General features: G+C 40.4%; 1 protein-coding gene across 3 annotated transcripts in view; it reads right to left on the bottom strand.

Annotated features, from left to right (window-relative positions):
- Window positions 1-16,133, bottom strand: part of AFF2 (AF4/FMR2 family member 2) — a 476,026-nt gene that overhangs the window by 93,006 nt on the left and 366,887 nt on the right. For all 3 annotated transcript variants that reach the window (XM_012812888.2, XM_012812886.1, XM_012812887.1), the window contains one exon: window positions 12,164-12,260. In XM_012812888.2, the coding sequence (XP_012668342.1) occupies window positions 12,164-12,260 (97 nt within the window). The remainder of the gene's footprint in view (window positions 1-12,163; window positions 12,261-16,133) is intronic.

Here is a 16,133-nt window from a genome sequence, read left to right on the forward strand (position 1 = left end):
AGAGGTCAGGGCACCTGAGATGGGGCACACTCTCTCTCTGACTGTCTCTCTCTGTCTCTGTGTCTCTCTCTTTGTTCAAGGAAGCCTCCCATGACTCCTCCCTATTTTCCAAGTGATTCTGCTTTTAGCAGTCCCTCCTTCCATACCTCATCCCATCAGGAGAGGCTCTTTACTTTTTTTAATAAACTTGACCTTGAGCGTGGGGCCCTGATGATACTATTCTAAGCAGGCCACCTCCATCAGGTGGCATTTTGAGAAATGACATGCCAGGGTGAAGGTACTTCTCTGACTCCAAGGATTGTTTATGAACTGATTCCTCTCTTATTACCAGCATTGTACTGTTGGAGGGATCCTGGCAAGTAGCAAATTTATTTCCTCGGGAGGGATGAGGAAGGATGATGTGGCTAAGGACAGTTTCATAGTTGCTGAATCATTAAACCTATCTTCCTAAAAATAAGAATAAATTTGTGTTTCTTTTAGGTAGAAAATCCCTGTGCTGCCCTGAAGCTTAAAGCGACTCAGGTATTAATGCAGAATTACATGCACCATATAATGTAAGGCTAACCCTAAAACACAGGTAGAAAGAAAGAAGGAAGGAGAGAAAGTGGCTATCTCTTCAGTCCCATCCACCACGGCACACATAACATCATATTTCCTTGGGGAGAAAGTGTGACTTAGAAACCTTGCTAGTTATTCTCTATATAACGATCGAACTTCTTCAAAATGTTCTGGCAAAGTCATTCTGTCCCAGTGATAATATGCCATTAATTGCTGTTCTAGTCCAATAGACATGTATACTGTATTTACAGAAAAATTAGAGAATCTCTCTGTGCTTTTAAGAAGCATGTCCTGAACAGTTATATCCAGACTTATGACATTACCCTCCTCCTGAGCTTTACAGAAAACAAACAGTGCAATATGTTTCCTGTATGTTGAAACTGTCAAAGCGGGCACTCTGATGGCCTAGAGATACTGTAGCAGTGGACTCATTTTATAAGACTATGTATTCAGGTACTGCTTTTTTCCATAATCAATAATAATGCTGCCAGTCAAGCATAAAATGTGATTTTATTAGAATTGCTCTATATGGCTGTTCCATTTCCTGCTTCTGTGATTTTCCCTGGCATTCTACTAGCAGATGCATCCAAGCTGGGTGTCTACAATATGTTTCTTGATAAAAAGGGAAAAGTTGGCCATTCAGATAAGTCCAAATAACTGGATATTAGGCGATATAGAAACACAACAGAAGAACAACTAAGTGCATTGGTTTTCTGTTTCTTTGTTTTGCTTTGCCTTTAATAAAAAAACAAAAACTTTTGTCATGGTTGTTCTGTCAGCCCTAGCTATATCCGAACCTAGTAGTATGTATTGGTGAATTGCATCGATTGTTTCAGTTCAGAAAAGAAACTCCTCTATTAACAAGTGAACTCATCATTAGGGTATTCAGATGCTCTAAGATCAATACCTACAGAATTGTTCAAATCAATTGAAGAGAAATTCTGAAAGCACTTGCCCACATATAAAAATGAATTGCTTAATTAAAGCATTTAAATAGATTTCATTGAAATGAGTAAAATAGCTAAAGACACTGTATCCTACAGGCTGGGGGTTCAGCTGGCAGCAAGCACACACAGCCAGGATGGCAGATTAAGAGGAGAAAATGCCGCTCGACATTTTGCAACACCTGGATGCCTGCCTGAACGCCTGGCTTTAATCCAGGGACTGTAATCTTCAGAAAAACATTTCCCACTATTTTTAACCCTCTGGATAGGTGTATGGAAGAGTAGGTGGAAACATCTCATATTTGAACTTTGAACTTCTTGGAAGCACAAACATGTTCCCCAACCTTAGAGTATTGGGGTTCCCACATTTTAATTTGATTCATTCTTTTCTATGCATCAATGAAATAGGCTTGTGTTAGACATAGCTTGGGCAGGAATATAAATTTTTTTTTTTAAGAGAGAGACTCACTTTGTCATCCTCGGTAGAGTGCTGTAGTGTCACAGCTCACAGCAACCTCCAGCTCTGGAGCTTAGGTGATTCTCTTCCCTCAGGCTCCAGAGTAGCTGGGACTATAGGCACCTGCCACAATGCCTGGCTATTTTGTTGTTGTTGTTGTTGTTGTTGCAGTTTGGCCTGGGCCGGGTTTGAACCCTTCACCCTTGGTATATCGAGCCAGCACCCAACTCACTGAGTCACAGGTGTCACCACAGGAATAGAATTTTGAGAGGCAGAGACTGGGGAGAGAACTGTCTTGCATCTAATAGTCACTTAATGCACACTGATGAGATAAATGAATCAAGAATGGCTGGACAATCTGAGAGGTCTGAACACTATGCTCTGGGTGAAAAAGTGCCAGAGAACCCTAAACTCTGCACAGAGGGAGAAATAGGTCTCTGCAGGAAGAGCTGAGCTCCAGGCTATGTGCGTCTGCATTCATCCTGCAACTGAACATGAAGCTCTTGTTTACACCCTAAGAAGAGGAAGTCTGCAGAGGCATTACCAGGGTGTGTTTCCTATCCCACTTCCTGGCAGAAGGCGTGTAACACCTGTGCATACCACGCTCGTCTAGCAGCTACTGTCTAGCTTGATCCTTATTACCTCACAGCAGGAATATGAACACTGCCTCTGACCTACTCCAGTGGTTTCCCTGTTTCTACCCCACTTTTTGCTCTGCTGCAAGATGAATCATCCTAAGGCTGCACTCTGATCAAATCACTTGCATTTTCATAATCCTTCCCATTGCTTATTGGGTAACACATCAAGTTCACCCACCCTGCCATTCAAGACTCTGCCATGGCCAGTTGAACAGCTGCTGCAGGGCAAGTCCTACGTGTCCCTGCATGTGCATTTCACTAACATGGCAACCAGTTGGCTCTGTGTCTGGCCCAAAGATGATGTGACAACAGCATTCAGAGGGCACGGAATCCATAAAGCTTTGCTCTCTTCATGCTGTTTTGCTGGGTACGTAGTAGAAAAACATTAGCAAGACTCATTTGTCAGCTGGTGATGATTTCCTTTATAACTGAGATTCTGGTTTATGGTAACTTAATGAAAAAGGTACTGTCCTTGGTGAAGAAGCATGTTTCACCCACCAAAGTCATCTGTTAACACTAACAGTCTAAGTGAGTCAATGTGAAGACACGAAGCAGCATCTCAGTGCAGGCTTGAGGTGTTTATTTCCCTCCAGCAGAGGCCCCATTGTAAGTGGCACTTATTTACTGGGATTTGTGGGTTTGAAAATTCAATTTTCTTTCCCCCAACCAATCTGAGCCCTCTTGCCCCTGATGCTAGCTAGGAAGAACCCCTCACAAAATGGCATGTGTCTTTGGTGGAACATAATCAATACCTAATAGAAGCTTTCTCCTGACCATGTGTAACCAGAAAAAATGAGAAGAATATTTATAGTACATAGTAGGTACTCAATGATGTATGTATTCCGAAACCTACATGGGAGGCAAATGCTGATGATATACCTTTATCCTCAGCATTATTGTAATCAGGCTTCCCATCCCTTTAGGGCATTTTATACTCTGACTGAGGATGCTGTATCCATTTTTATCCATATACAAAGTACAGACTGCTTTATACCTCAGTTTCATTATAGGAAAAACGAGGAAGCTGGAGTAAAGACTCCATTGTCATTCTAAGGTTAATATTCTTTATTTTAATACACACAAAGGAGTATTTCATACACACACACACACACACACATATATGTTTCAGGTCTAAATATGGAACCTGGGACCACTCTCATTAACCAGAAACAAACTTTAGCAAGTTTATAAATTTTTAGTCTAATATTCCAAAGGAATATTAGAGATATGGAATGTCGGTTATATGGTCCCATACACTTGGGAAAGTCCTGCTTCTTTTGTCTGCCCATCCACTTGCATATTGAATGGTTAAGTTTTGCTTGATCTCAAACATGGACAGCTCTTCTGTGTACTTACCATCCTTATGCTCATTGTTCTTGATAAATAGGAAACTAAATATGGCTGCTGAAGAATAAGCTAGACTCTGCCAGACTCAGAACAAAGGCCTTAGTATGATCACTTGCCTGGTGGCTTTTCAGGCAGAGGGCAGATATCTGGAGGGGCAGAGTAAAGCAGGCTTGAGCCCTAAACCAAAGCCCCAGTACACTTTTCAAAGATAGCATATACATTTCAAAATATTACATTTTCTGTTTGGCAAAGTGTTTCAGTACACAGCTTTCACTCAAGTTGTTCATATTGGTCATATATTCTAGAACCTTGATTAAAGTCAAGACTTGGAAACTTCCCATAAATCCCAGTACACAAGGTACATTTCCTGGGACTTGCTTATTAATGACTCCAAGATGGAACCTCTAGGCCATCATCCATTGAGACTGGAATTGGGGTGATGAGAGGACCTTTGACAAAGAATATGCTCGGACCGTAAAGGAAAGAGCTTAGTGTAGCGAGAGGACCAGCGTTGTCGTGCCACTTCCTCTACCCCGGGATAGCGACAAGAAAAAAATGGTGAGAGTGAGGCCTCTATCTTCTAGCACTTCAGTTCAAATCCATACGTGGTGCTCCCCAGCTTCCCAGAGGTGCTGCTACTCCCTCTGCCACCCTATTCTCAGAGCCAGAGCTGTGCTGTGTGCTCTTTATGGATGAAAAGGCTGTGGTCATCCTTGTTATCTATGAGAGTCATCTATTCTGAATAATAGATCATACTCATTCTTGTTTCTGTTTGGATCTTGGGGCATAAGCAGCATGCCCTCACCAGTGTCTGACTTAAGATCGGTGGGAGAAAAGTACTAAGTTAAGCACAAGAGCCATTGGCTTTGCAATTGAAATGCTTATAGTTGGATAATTTGTAAAGCGCAATGGAAATTACCCAGGATTTGGTCATTCCTGATCATGTGATGAGTACAACATATAACAACACTGCCCTTCTACAATTGTCTATATGCCCAAGGCATTCTATTATATGGAGATACAAGTCAAAATATTTGGTACTAAAAGTAGAAGACCTAATTACAATGAAAAAAATTCAGCGTGCAGGTTTCTAAGCAGTCACAAACTTGCCTCAAGCATATTAAAAATCACATCATACAAGCCCTAAGCAGTTTCTTATTAATGTAGTCTCCATGCTAATACAGCCAAATGGGAAACACAATCTTGGGAATATGAAGGCCAATGTTATTCTATTAACCTTATATGTTATCCTATTTACTTTCCTGTCTTTAATGAATAAATTAAAATGTCCTCTCATTCTCTAATTGCTGTAGTGTTTGAGTATCACAACGTATGGACCGTATTCAACTACATTGTGTCGTCTTAACAGCCCAAACTCTATCATTTTGTGGCAGATTTCAATGAAAGGCAATGACAGATAAACTGTTTACGTTAAAAGACTCTATCAAAGTTATTTTGCACCCAGTTTCATCCTAATCCATCTGCTGTTTCTAGAGCTCTGACAGGCTGACCCCTCTTGCTGTGTGTGCTGTATCGATGTCATTACCGAAGAGGCCGTCCCCAGCCTTTCTGCTGATAACAAAGTAAATGGAAATGCAGAGAAACCTTGGGGAGGTAACAACTTGTTCAGCATGAGGAGGGAGAACTGTGGCTACAAAATAGGACCGATTACAGCAGGAAAGTGGATCTGTTGTCACGACTAATGTATTCACCCCAGCACATCAACTTCAAAAGAGCTAGCTGACAGCAGGAATAAAAATTTATTGCATCTTTTTCATTAGCAAACTTAAAACATAAAAATGGGTTTTCAACTTAACTTGGCTACTATGTTTTGAATGTTCAGTGTACATCACCAGTATTAGGGATACATCCTGAATCTGCCAGAATGTTCGATGTCTTAGCAGCTATGTAATTTATTTCACTTATAATTATCAAACAGCAACTTAGCCCGTAAGATGGCCCCAAAGCGACCACAAACAAACAAACAAACATTGTGTCCAATATAAAACCAAAATCAAGGATCTGGATAAAAGGCACACTTTTTATGTGTGAGAAAATTAGCATTCTATAGACAAAAAGATAAAACTATGAAGTACCAGGGAAGACTTGAGAAGGTTATTTTTTTTCCGTAAATGGTCACATGCTTGAGGTGTAGCTCTGCTTTGAATTAAGTGCACGTTTCACAGGGAACTAAGCTTGTTCTTAGGCAGGAAAATAAAGGAGATGGAATTAAATAAAATTGGATACACTGTAGCGACTTATAATAATGCACCCAGAAATCACACATTAGCACATATTTTTGCTCAAGAAAATTTGAATTGTTCAGCTCGGCTTTTAAAGACTTAATATACCATTCCTAGTTTTATAGAGGGTCCTTTAGCTAAACCTGGTGACTAATTGAACATTTCCAGTCATATTTTTCTGAACTTCTAATTGGGCTAAATGAACTCATCTAAGGTATCAGTCTAATTCACATTAATAAGAAGACGGTATCCATGTTAAAATGCCCTAAAGGAACTTTCTGCCAGTAGCTGCCTCTTTTACTGGCTTTACATTTCCAAATTCTGCTGCTTCAAATGCCGATCTGAGATGTTTGGGGTATAAGAGAGCCAAGTCTAGATCGCCTGCCACCCCAGCAGACTACAGGGTTCGAGCTACGCAGACGAAACATCGTGGCATCATTTGATGAAACGTTAAGCAGATGTTTACTGGGTTCTATGAATATGTTCTTGAGGGAGCTCTAGAGTTGGACCACCACATATTCTAGAAGCCTTTGGTATAGGTCAAATTGTGGACCGCTTAAAACTTTAAAGACAGCTATTTTAATAAACTGTCAATACAATTTCTTTGTTAAAAAAACATTTGAGACTGATTAGGCTGCTTATATTGAAAGAGAAGCACAAGGTCTATATCTTTAGATCTTGTATTGAATTGCGAGCACAGCATCAATAACTGCTTCTGAGCTGTAAATGGAAATTGATTCCAGATTTAACTCCTTGTTTTCAGGAGTTCCTTTAACCCCAAGAAATGTAAGAAGAAAAATATGACAAAAAGAAATACCGAAGGCTTAGTGGCTTCAGGTGGAGGCCCGCAGGGGACGCAAAACCTCCCCACTCCCAAGAAGCCTTTCCTCCTGGGTGAGGCTGCTCCCTAGCCAAACCCCAGTGGGTATCGCTATCTGCTCTGGAGGACTGGCTGGAAAATGGCAATTCAATTAGCACCGCAGTAGGAAGGCCAGGGCTAGATTTTATATCTATGCTGCCAACAGTGGGAGCTGAGAAGGAAAAATACAGTTAGCTGGGTAATAAACATAAGGTAGCCCACAAATTTCAACCATGTCATTGATATCCAAATATGTATGTGTGTATATATATATATATATATGTGTGTGTGTGTAATATATATATATGTGTGTTATATATATATATATGCATATATATGACAATAAATAAAAAGCACCATGTCCTCATGTCCAATTTCAGCACTGTTCTGGATTTTTGCAATGTCCAATCACAAATTTAATTGTTTTTTTTTTTTTTTTCTGTTCAGGGATGGCTCCTGAGAAAGAACCAAGGTGAGTACAGGATCATAGCAGAGTCCTTTAGCTTTCCTCTAGGACAGAGAGGGACTTGGAAAGAGAAGGTAAGAGCTGCTATAGAAGGGTATGAATCAACTCTTCACCCATGTTAATCCTTTGAAGCAAAACTCTTTCAGAGACATGTCATTTCATGAAAGACTTGGTTTCCTGGGGGATCACTGGCAATCTGGCATTTCTTTATGGGACTTTTAATTTAAACATTGTCAGGACTCACAAGAAAATTAAGGTCGTTCCTATTTGGTAGGTGTCTTTGGAGGCCAGTTAGAACATTCAATCCAGTCCCTAGAAGAACCCTATGGACACCAAGGCAATATATATTTCCTTATGGATCCAAAGAGGGGGCTTCTAGTTAATGTTTAGAAGGGCCACAAGACAGAACCACCACCTACTTGTGTAGGGCTTGTGGTTTTCAAAGATTTTCTTGTGCACTATCATCACTTGATCCTCACAGGACTCCTGTGAATTAGACAAAACTGGTTTATTCTAGTTGATTATTGAGAGATCTGAGACTTAGAAATATTAGGCAACTTGCCCAATATGAGACAGCTAGTATGTGAGGGCTGGGCTTGAAGGCCATGCTTGTCTGTTCCATAAAACATGCTTAATGACTGTACTTACAATTCCTCTCTGCCAAGTACATGGAGTTAATGAATGTGGACAAGGCAGAACCTATTCGTTCAAGTTTGCCACATATAGGCTAGAAAATTCAACAGGTGTCTTTAACATCCCATTCCTTACAAGAAAATGGAAAGTAAATATATCTAGGATCCCAAAGACTATGATACATTTTACGTTGTTATTAGTAGTAGTAACAATGATGGTGATTAGCATGTAAAGTGGTAAGCTTACTACTATGTGCCAAGCGATTTTGTCTGTATCCATTCACCAATTCACCTCATCATTAGTTACCAGTATGACCCAATGAAGCACGTGTGATTCCTACCTCCATTTTATAGGCATTTACATCTTTTGCTGGACTTCACTCAGTTCGAAAGCAGCAGAGATAGGGTTCACATCCACATCTGTCTAACTGCACAGCTATATTCTTAAGCACCCCCCTACACTGTCCCAGCATTGCCATTCAACCTTAGAACACAGCATGGACACATCTGCTTCCCAAATATCCCCAACGAAGAGATCAAAACACAATGATGAATGTAAAGAGAACACGCAGGATTTTAACAAATATTTTCATGTTACACTCTCTATTGCTTCTTCACTGAAACTGTATGTATGTGATCGCGCATTGCTGACTTTAAAGGAGTCATTAGAAGGTAAAATTGTATGTTAAAAATGTATTCTTATAACCCTGAGTCTCCATGGCTAACCACTGGGCATCTTTAATTTGTATATTGTTATTTTTCCATTCCTCATGCCCCATTTTGTCATTTGAGGGAATAACACACATCCCACGTGCTCTGTGGCAGGTGGCAGGAAAAGGTAGGTGCTCTGATTATAAGATACTTGCAACCCAAAGACCAAGTTCGAAGCCGAGACATCATGATCCTGCATTTCACTTTCATGTATGCATAAATGCATTCTCTTGGGAATCTTTATGTTCCTAACTATGCCACAAGGTCTTAGAAGCTGCTCGAAAAAGAACTGGTGTGTACTTACTAAGCTTGGACAATCATAGTGAGATGATGTAGATGAGGTGATTTGGGGATATCTCCAGAAAGTGTGTATTTTTTTAATTGGTCTAGCTCTGCATGAAAGTAGCTACTTGTTTCTGAGCAGTTTCTAACTATGTCAGCTCATGCGATTGCTGTGTTCTGGGCCCTCGGGAATATGATGTTGCAGTTGTTTGTAGTTTCCTCCCACAAATAGAATGAGTCTGCAATTCTCTTGCTCGCAGGCAGAAGGCCCAAAGCTAACTCTAAGGCTTGCTGTGAGGTTCAGATGAATCACAGCACTTAACTTGTACCTGGCACGGAGCAAGGGTGGCTCAAAAATGGGAATCTCAGGACTCTTATTCCTGAAGTTACTAGAGGTCTGGCGGTTCCCATTATAAGTTGAAGAAATAGTACTCTATTATCTGCATGACAATATAATATGTAACAGAAAATGATTTCAGTGATTTCTCAATAATTTAAATGTACAGTTCCCATGTGACCCAGCAATTCCACTTCTTGGCACAGATCCTAAAGACCTGAAAATATGTCTATGCAAATCTTGTGTACAAAGATTTATAGCAGCACTATTCACAATAGACAAAAGGTGGAGACAACCAATATGTCCATCAGTTGATGACTGGATAAACAAAATATGGTTGATTCATGCCATGGAATAGCACTTGGCCATTAAAAGGAATGAAGTACTGATATATGCTATAACATGGAAGAACCCAGAACACATTATGGCAAGTGAAAGAAGCCAGACAAAACAAGTTACGTGTTGCAGGATTTCATTTACGTGAACTAGGCTAATCCAGAGACAAAGAGTAGCTTAGTGGTTGTCAGGGGCTGGGGGGAAGAAAGAATGGGGAGTGACTATTTAATGGGTAAATGGTGTCCATTTGGACAAAACATTCTGATCTGGTGACAGATGCACAACCTTGTGAATGTACTAAGTGTCATTGAATTGTACACTTTAGAAAGGTTCATTTTATACTGTGTGAATTTTACAACAATAAAAATTTTGAAAAGTGATTTCAACCCATATATCTTTGAAAAAGAATGTTAGGCCTCATAACGCCAGAGCTCACCAAACACTAGGTCATCATTGCCACCACTATGGCACAAGTATTCTCAATTTTATTTTGGTCTAGAGCCTTCCAGGCTTTTTAACTAAACTTTAAACTCTACAAGGAGGGTTCATTTACAAATGTTTATAATGCCATGCCCATTTATTGCTTCCTGTGCTCTGCAAGGGGGAAGAAGTTGTCACTTGACTTCCCTTTAGATCCCCCAGTTCAACCTCCCACCTAATTTTAACTGAGAGCCGAAGCCTTGCTGAGGCAGGCATGACCTCTACAGGCAGCATGTCAGGACTGGGTCCCAACTCAGCCATGCTTATCATCTGAGGGTCTTAGCATTTGCATAAAGTCAACCTTAGATGATTTGGGCCAATAGACACAATGTCATTTTTAAGGTAACTATAGAAATCAACAATTTTATAAGCTAAAATGTGACTGCATTTATATAATCACATAGTGAAGAAGACAGTGCTCAAAATCTGCTTTCACTTATTGTTGAATTCTGCTTTAAATCTTTCCATCAAAAAGTAACTTTTGATTTGTCAAAATTAATGATCTAGGATCATTTGGTACTGGGTTTTGTTTGAATTACAAATATAATGCTCTTGTCATTGGCGAATCAAATGCAGAGAGCAGAAATGGCAATCATCAGAAAGTAGGTGTGCATTTTACACCTGCCACGACTCAAGTGGAACGGGGACTGCTTGCATTCACTCAATATGCAACAAGTCCCTGGGAAACAATCGTGAAATCGGCTTAGGCAGCGCCGTGTAGTCTACACTCACCTTGTGCTTGTTCTTGATAAAGCGCTAAACTTGCAAAGATGTAATTTTGTATATCTTATATCAAAAATGCATGCACAATAAAGTAAGGAAAGTAAAGGAGAGGAAAGTTTTGTCCATATAGCATTGCAGATGAATTTGATGATAAAAGTATAGCAGAATGGCAGGCGTTACAGTGTGGTCACAACTGTAGAGAAGCTTTTCTTTTCAAGATCCTCCTCATGAAATATTTAGTGAATATGGAAATTTCATTTTTGTCTACTAGCTTGAAATACCAGTGCATGAGCATTCCTTAAAATGGCCTATTTCATTTTGATAACTTAGCAAACCTCCCTGGAGGAAGGCCTTGGTCAGGTATTCACTTTGAAAAGGCAACACTTCTGTATTCCTTACATGAGGTTGTCAGTAATGCAGAAGGCCCAACCATTTGAGACAACTCTCTGTCACAGAGAAAATGCACAAGCGTCACTGACACCACACACTACATTGTCGATCTCATGAGTCATAAATGATACTTGGCCTTTCCAAATTATGAAGTCCAGTCTCATTGGAAATGCTGAAGACACACATTCCTGCCATCTCATTTGGTAGTAACGCTCCATCAATACTTATAATGTAGAATAGAAGGAGACAAGGGCAACAGCAAGCTTTTTTCCAAATGCCTTTTGCCTGAAGGGTCATGTAAGCTGCAAGATGGTGTGTATTGATTCTCAGTTGCACCTGGAAGCAGTGGGCCTGGGAAAGGTGAATGGAGCAGTCTACACTTATACCTGCATTAATGAGGGTAGGCTCTCAGCTGCACACTGGAGTCGGCAAAGGAAAGTTATACCTTGTCCAAGACAATAGTAGTCCAAGACAGGGCAAGGCAATCTCTATTGATTACTGATGCCCAATATTTGTGTATGAAAAGTAGAGGGAAGAGGTAAAAGCAGTTTTAAAGAGCTCAGCATTTCCTTACTATAGCTTTAATGAAAGCATGAGCTAATTCAACCTGTTCTAGAACACTATGCCCATCTTTGCTTCTTTCCATCTCCCCAAAGCCCAGAGGTAAAGCAGGGGAGGCTTGTGGATGTCAAAACTATTCTAGTTCCTCTTTCTCCCTCCCTCCCCTCAGGTCCTAAACCAAGCTCGAAGCTCTTCCTACCTGATAGAGCTCAGTGGCAGTACATTGTGTGGTCAAGGTCTTCACAGGCTCAAAGTCATCCTCATCGCTGCTCAACTTCAGATCATCCTCAAGCATCCTACAAAGAAAGCACAGTGGCATTCCAGTTAGAAGGCGTCTTTTCTAAATCATCCTTCGATACATCTTGCAATGGGGATAAAATATTGGAGCTACAATCTGACAGCTGCAATTCTGTCAAAGGTGCAGAGGGAACCAAGATTCTTTCAGCTAATTAGATATTTGAGCTCTTATATTTATGTCAGACTCTGCACACATCTTCCCTCTCTACCTTCCCCTAAATCAAGAGGAAAAAAAGACAATTTCAGCATCTCCAGAGATGACTGGAGTCTATATATTTTTACTACTAAAAGTGCAATAAATGTACTGATCAATCACTGTGTAGGTGAGATGCGGCATTGGATCTCCACAGGACAAGGTGCTCTGAGTTTCCCATGAAAGAACAGGGGCATGATAACAGCCCCTAGCTGTAGAGTCTGTCCTCGCAGCCTGCAAAGGGCCCAGGGAACTTGTAGTGCCTTTCAGTGCCCTCTGTTGCTGGGTGGTTCAATGGCCACAAAAGAGCGGGGTGAGAAATGGCTAGTCATTAACCTTTTGATATATGACCCATCTCTTTCTGTAAACTTTGATCCAAGGGATGTAAGCCCAAGTGGATAAGAAATCTTTCTCTCCTAAGGCAAGGCACATGAGAAAATATGAGTGGTCTGTTTTTGTGATGAACTTTACTCTCAAAATTGTTTTTGCAACACATAAAGCCTTATGTTTCTACAGGGCTCTGAATTTCAGTGCCATCTCCCGTATCTCGAATTGTGAGCTCCAACAGGAGGAGTGGCTTATTAATTTAAAATTCCAGTGAAACAGCCTTCAAAGACCAATTGGTGTTCATATTTCATTTATTAAATACATCTTTAGACTCCATCCTCACGCTTCAAGATGGGGCAGTTTCAGCCTTTCTGGACCACTTACCATTTTCTGAGCATGTGCTATTCTTTCTAGCTTCTAGTTCAGCATCAGGATCGGCTCCCAGGAGAGAACTCCCTTCCTCTACTCTGGAAATCCTATTTTTCCTCCATAGTACAGTCATATCCCACTTCTTCTACAAAAGCTATCTATAAAGAACTCTCACTTCAGAAAGCAGACCTTTTCCCTCTGCCCAGGACCCAGGTCTGGCTGGCTCACAGGACTGCTTCCCACTTAGCTCCTCACCAGTCCCTTAGTTCCCATATGGGAAAGGAGGGGACAGCTCTTTTATCTCCCTGTTCTTCACAGCATCTTCCTAGAAATGAGTCCACTGGCCTCATTTTGCAGACCAGGAATGAAATGTTCAGAGAGGTGAACTGTTTTGCACACCATCACACAGCTAGCTATTGCTATAGCCAGTCCTAAAATTCCCATATTTGGATTCCCACCAGTGTGTTTTTCTAGAAGGGAAGCTGGAAGGGAAAGGACAGCTTCTGACGTGAAAACTGTCACTTTAGGGGTAATGTTCCAACATTAGAAAGAGATTCAGGTAGGGGTTGTATCCAGTAATTTTCCAAAGAAAGCAGAGCCCCCCACTTTCATGCTCAGCCACATAAGACCAGGATGTACTCTCTGAGGTCTGCAGACAGAAGAGTGATATAAAGGATGATTGGTGGGAAGGACAACTGGTAGAGTTAGTTTCAGATAAACTAAATTTGCAGGATTTATGACTGTCCTTCAAGAGACTAATGGATGTTTTGATGATCTTATAGAAGGAGAGGAAAATGTGCAGTGATATTTCTTTTGTAGTTATAGGCTTATGACTCCAAACAAATAATTCTTTACAACATGCTGTGGGAAATTAAGGCTGTATCATTATTGTAAGGTCCAAAACTCAAATATTTAAAAACTACCTATACTTTTTATAAAAGGCTTCATTTTTTATCTACATGTTAATTTACATTCCAGTGGTCAACAAAATAAATGATAAGTGATTCCTACATTTAGAGGGTCCATTTTCCACGTCAGAGAAAATGCTAAGTATTTGACTAACAGCATGGAATTTGGTCCTTGCAATGACCCTGTGAAAGAGGTGCTGTTATCAGGCCCACCCTCCTGATGGAGACTCTGAGGCTTAGAGAGGTTAACGAACTCGTTCATGGCCATATGGCTAGAAGTCATGAAGCAAACATGGAACCCAGACCATCACAGAACTTGAGACCACACAATATTTTCCTAGTGAGTACAACTTATGAAGGATGATATATGAAAGAAAACAGACAGCAATGACAAATCCCCTCACAAATTATGTTAACATGAAGACAGGATATTTGGATTTAACTGCTGGCTAATCGTACATTCTGATATTGTGGGTAAGGCATTAATCAGCTCTTGAGTCTCGTCTGTGTCCTTCATCCATTCAGTGTGCTAATACTCCGGCTCTCTCACAGGAGGGCACTGGTGAGCAGCACAGGTACTAATACATATGAACATGCTTCATGAAAGCATAAAATTAACACAGGGTACGACTCATTTGGAAAGATATCAGTCATCTCAGTTGGAAATAACGCACATCATTAATACTATTAACAGTACAAGCAGAAGCCTCCATGCGCCTTTGCTCTTCTGTTAATTTACTGAGCAATCGGAAAGTAAGCCATGGTGACTAAAGGCATCTCAAGGCCAGATCTAGAAATGGGCTCAGGGAACCTTGGGCTGTACTCTTTGTGCAGAACTAGCATATCCCGAGCCAGAGCATGGAGGCCTGAACTCAGCAGTTATTTTACTCTCCAATCAACTCCATATGATTTTAACATGGCAATGAATGCCCTCCGATGTACAGTTTGAAAATAGGCAGGTAATCTACAGAGCGATTCACATTAAACCACCCCCTACTATGCAACAAGCTTGGTATGGATTTGGTTGTTAATAAAGGACAATTTGATGCATATATTCCAGTCCTGGTAAACACAAGTCAAGGAAATAAATAGGCAGGATAGGAAGGCAAACTACCATTAGTTATCTCTGGAGGTGCTACGCATTCATTTCATTCCACTTCTTCCCTGACCTATTAAGCTTTATTATTGAATATACATGTACTTGTTTGCGTTTTCATCCTTGGCTAATGCTGAACATTACTCCAGGGAAAGCATAGGATTATGAAAGATTTTGGATTTAATTATTGTAGCAACACCATTCACACCCACTGCAGCTAAGGTCGTCTCAGCATAAAAATGATAATCTCTTTTCATAAGGTTATAATTCTGTAGACAAATTCATCACACATTGGATACCACAAAATGTGAACACACTGATATAAATGAATGTCTCCGTGTATTTTAAACAAAAATGGCAACTGTTGTTCGACGTTTTAATTAGATGAAAACGGAACCAGGGAGACTTCCTCAGTGACGTTGGATGTTTTTTTTTTTTTTTTTCTTTGCAGGATCTAGTAGTTCATAATGTCCATCCTTGTGCAAAAATGCTGTGTTTATTATTACTATGACCTGTAATTTCTATAGTATTAAGAAGTAGAATAGTCCTTCAAACTGTTCATAAAACCAAATGCTTGCCCTGAGAACATGATCATATAAAAGCCCCAATAATAAAATTTAGGGCAGATGAGGTAGAATCAATTGAAAGAAAACGAGCCTAATTCTCTTGGCCTCAGGCTGAACCTGGTGACCTCCAAGGGCTCTTCGCACTGGAACATTCTAGGACACTATGATGTGACAAGCGCTACGATGTGTGAACTATAAGCATAAAATCCTAAGACCTGTCTTCATAAACCTTGCCAATTTGCATAATGGAATGCTAAGGTGATTTTGAAGAGGAACAGACAGAGGGCTTGAAACATTATTACAGAAGGTTCCATGAATATGAAGCCCTTGGTTGAGGCAGCATGGGATTAAGAGCAAGGGCTTGAGAGCCAACTACACCTGAGTTCAAATACAGGAATTTCTAATGGATTTGC

The sequence above is a fragment of the Otolemur garnettii genome, unplaced genomic scaffold (genome assembly GCF_000181295.1).
Source record: "Otolemur garnettii isolate 467f Iridium unplaced genomic scaffold, OtoGar3 scaffold00231, whole genome shotgun sequence".
In the NCBI taxonomy this organism is placed as follows: domain Eukaryota; kingdom Metazoa; phylum Chordata; class Mammalia; order Primates; family Galagidae; genus Otolemur; species Otolemur garnettii.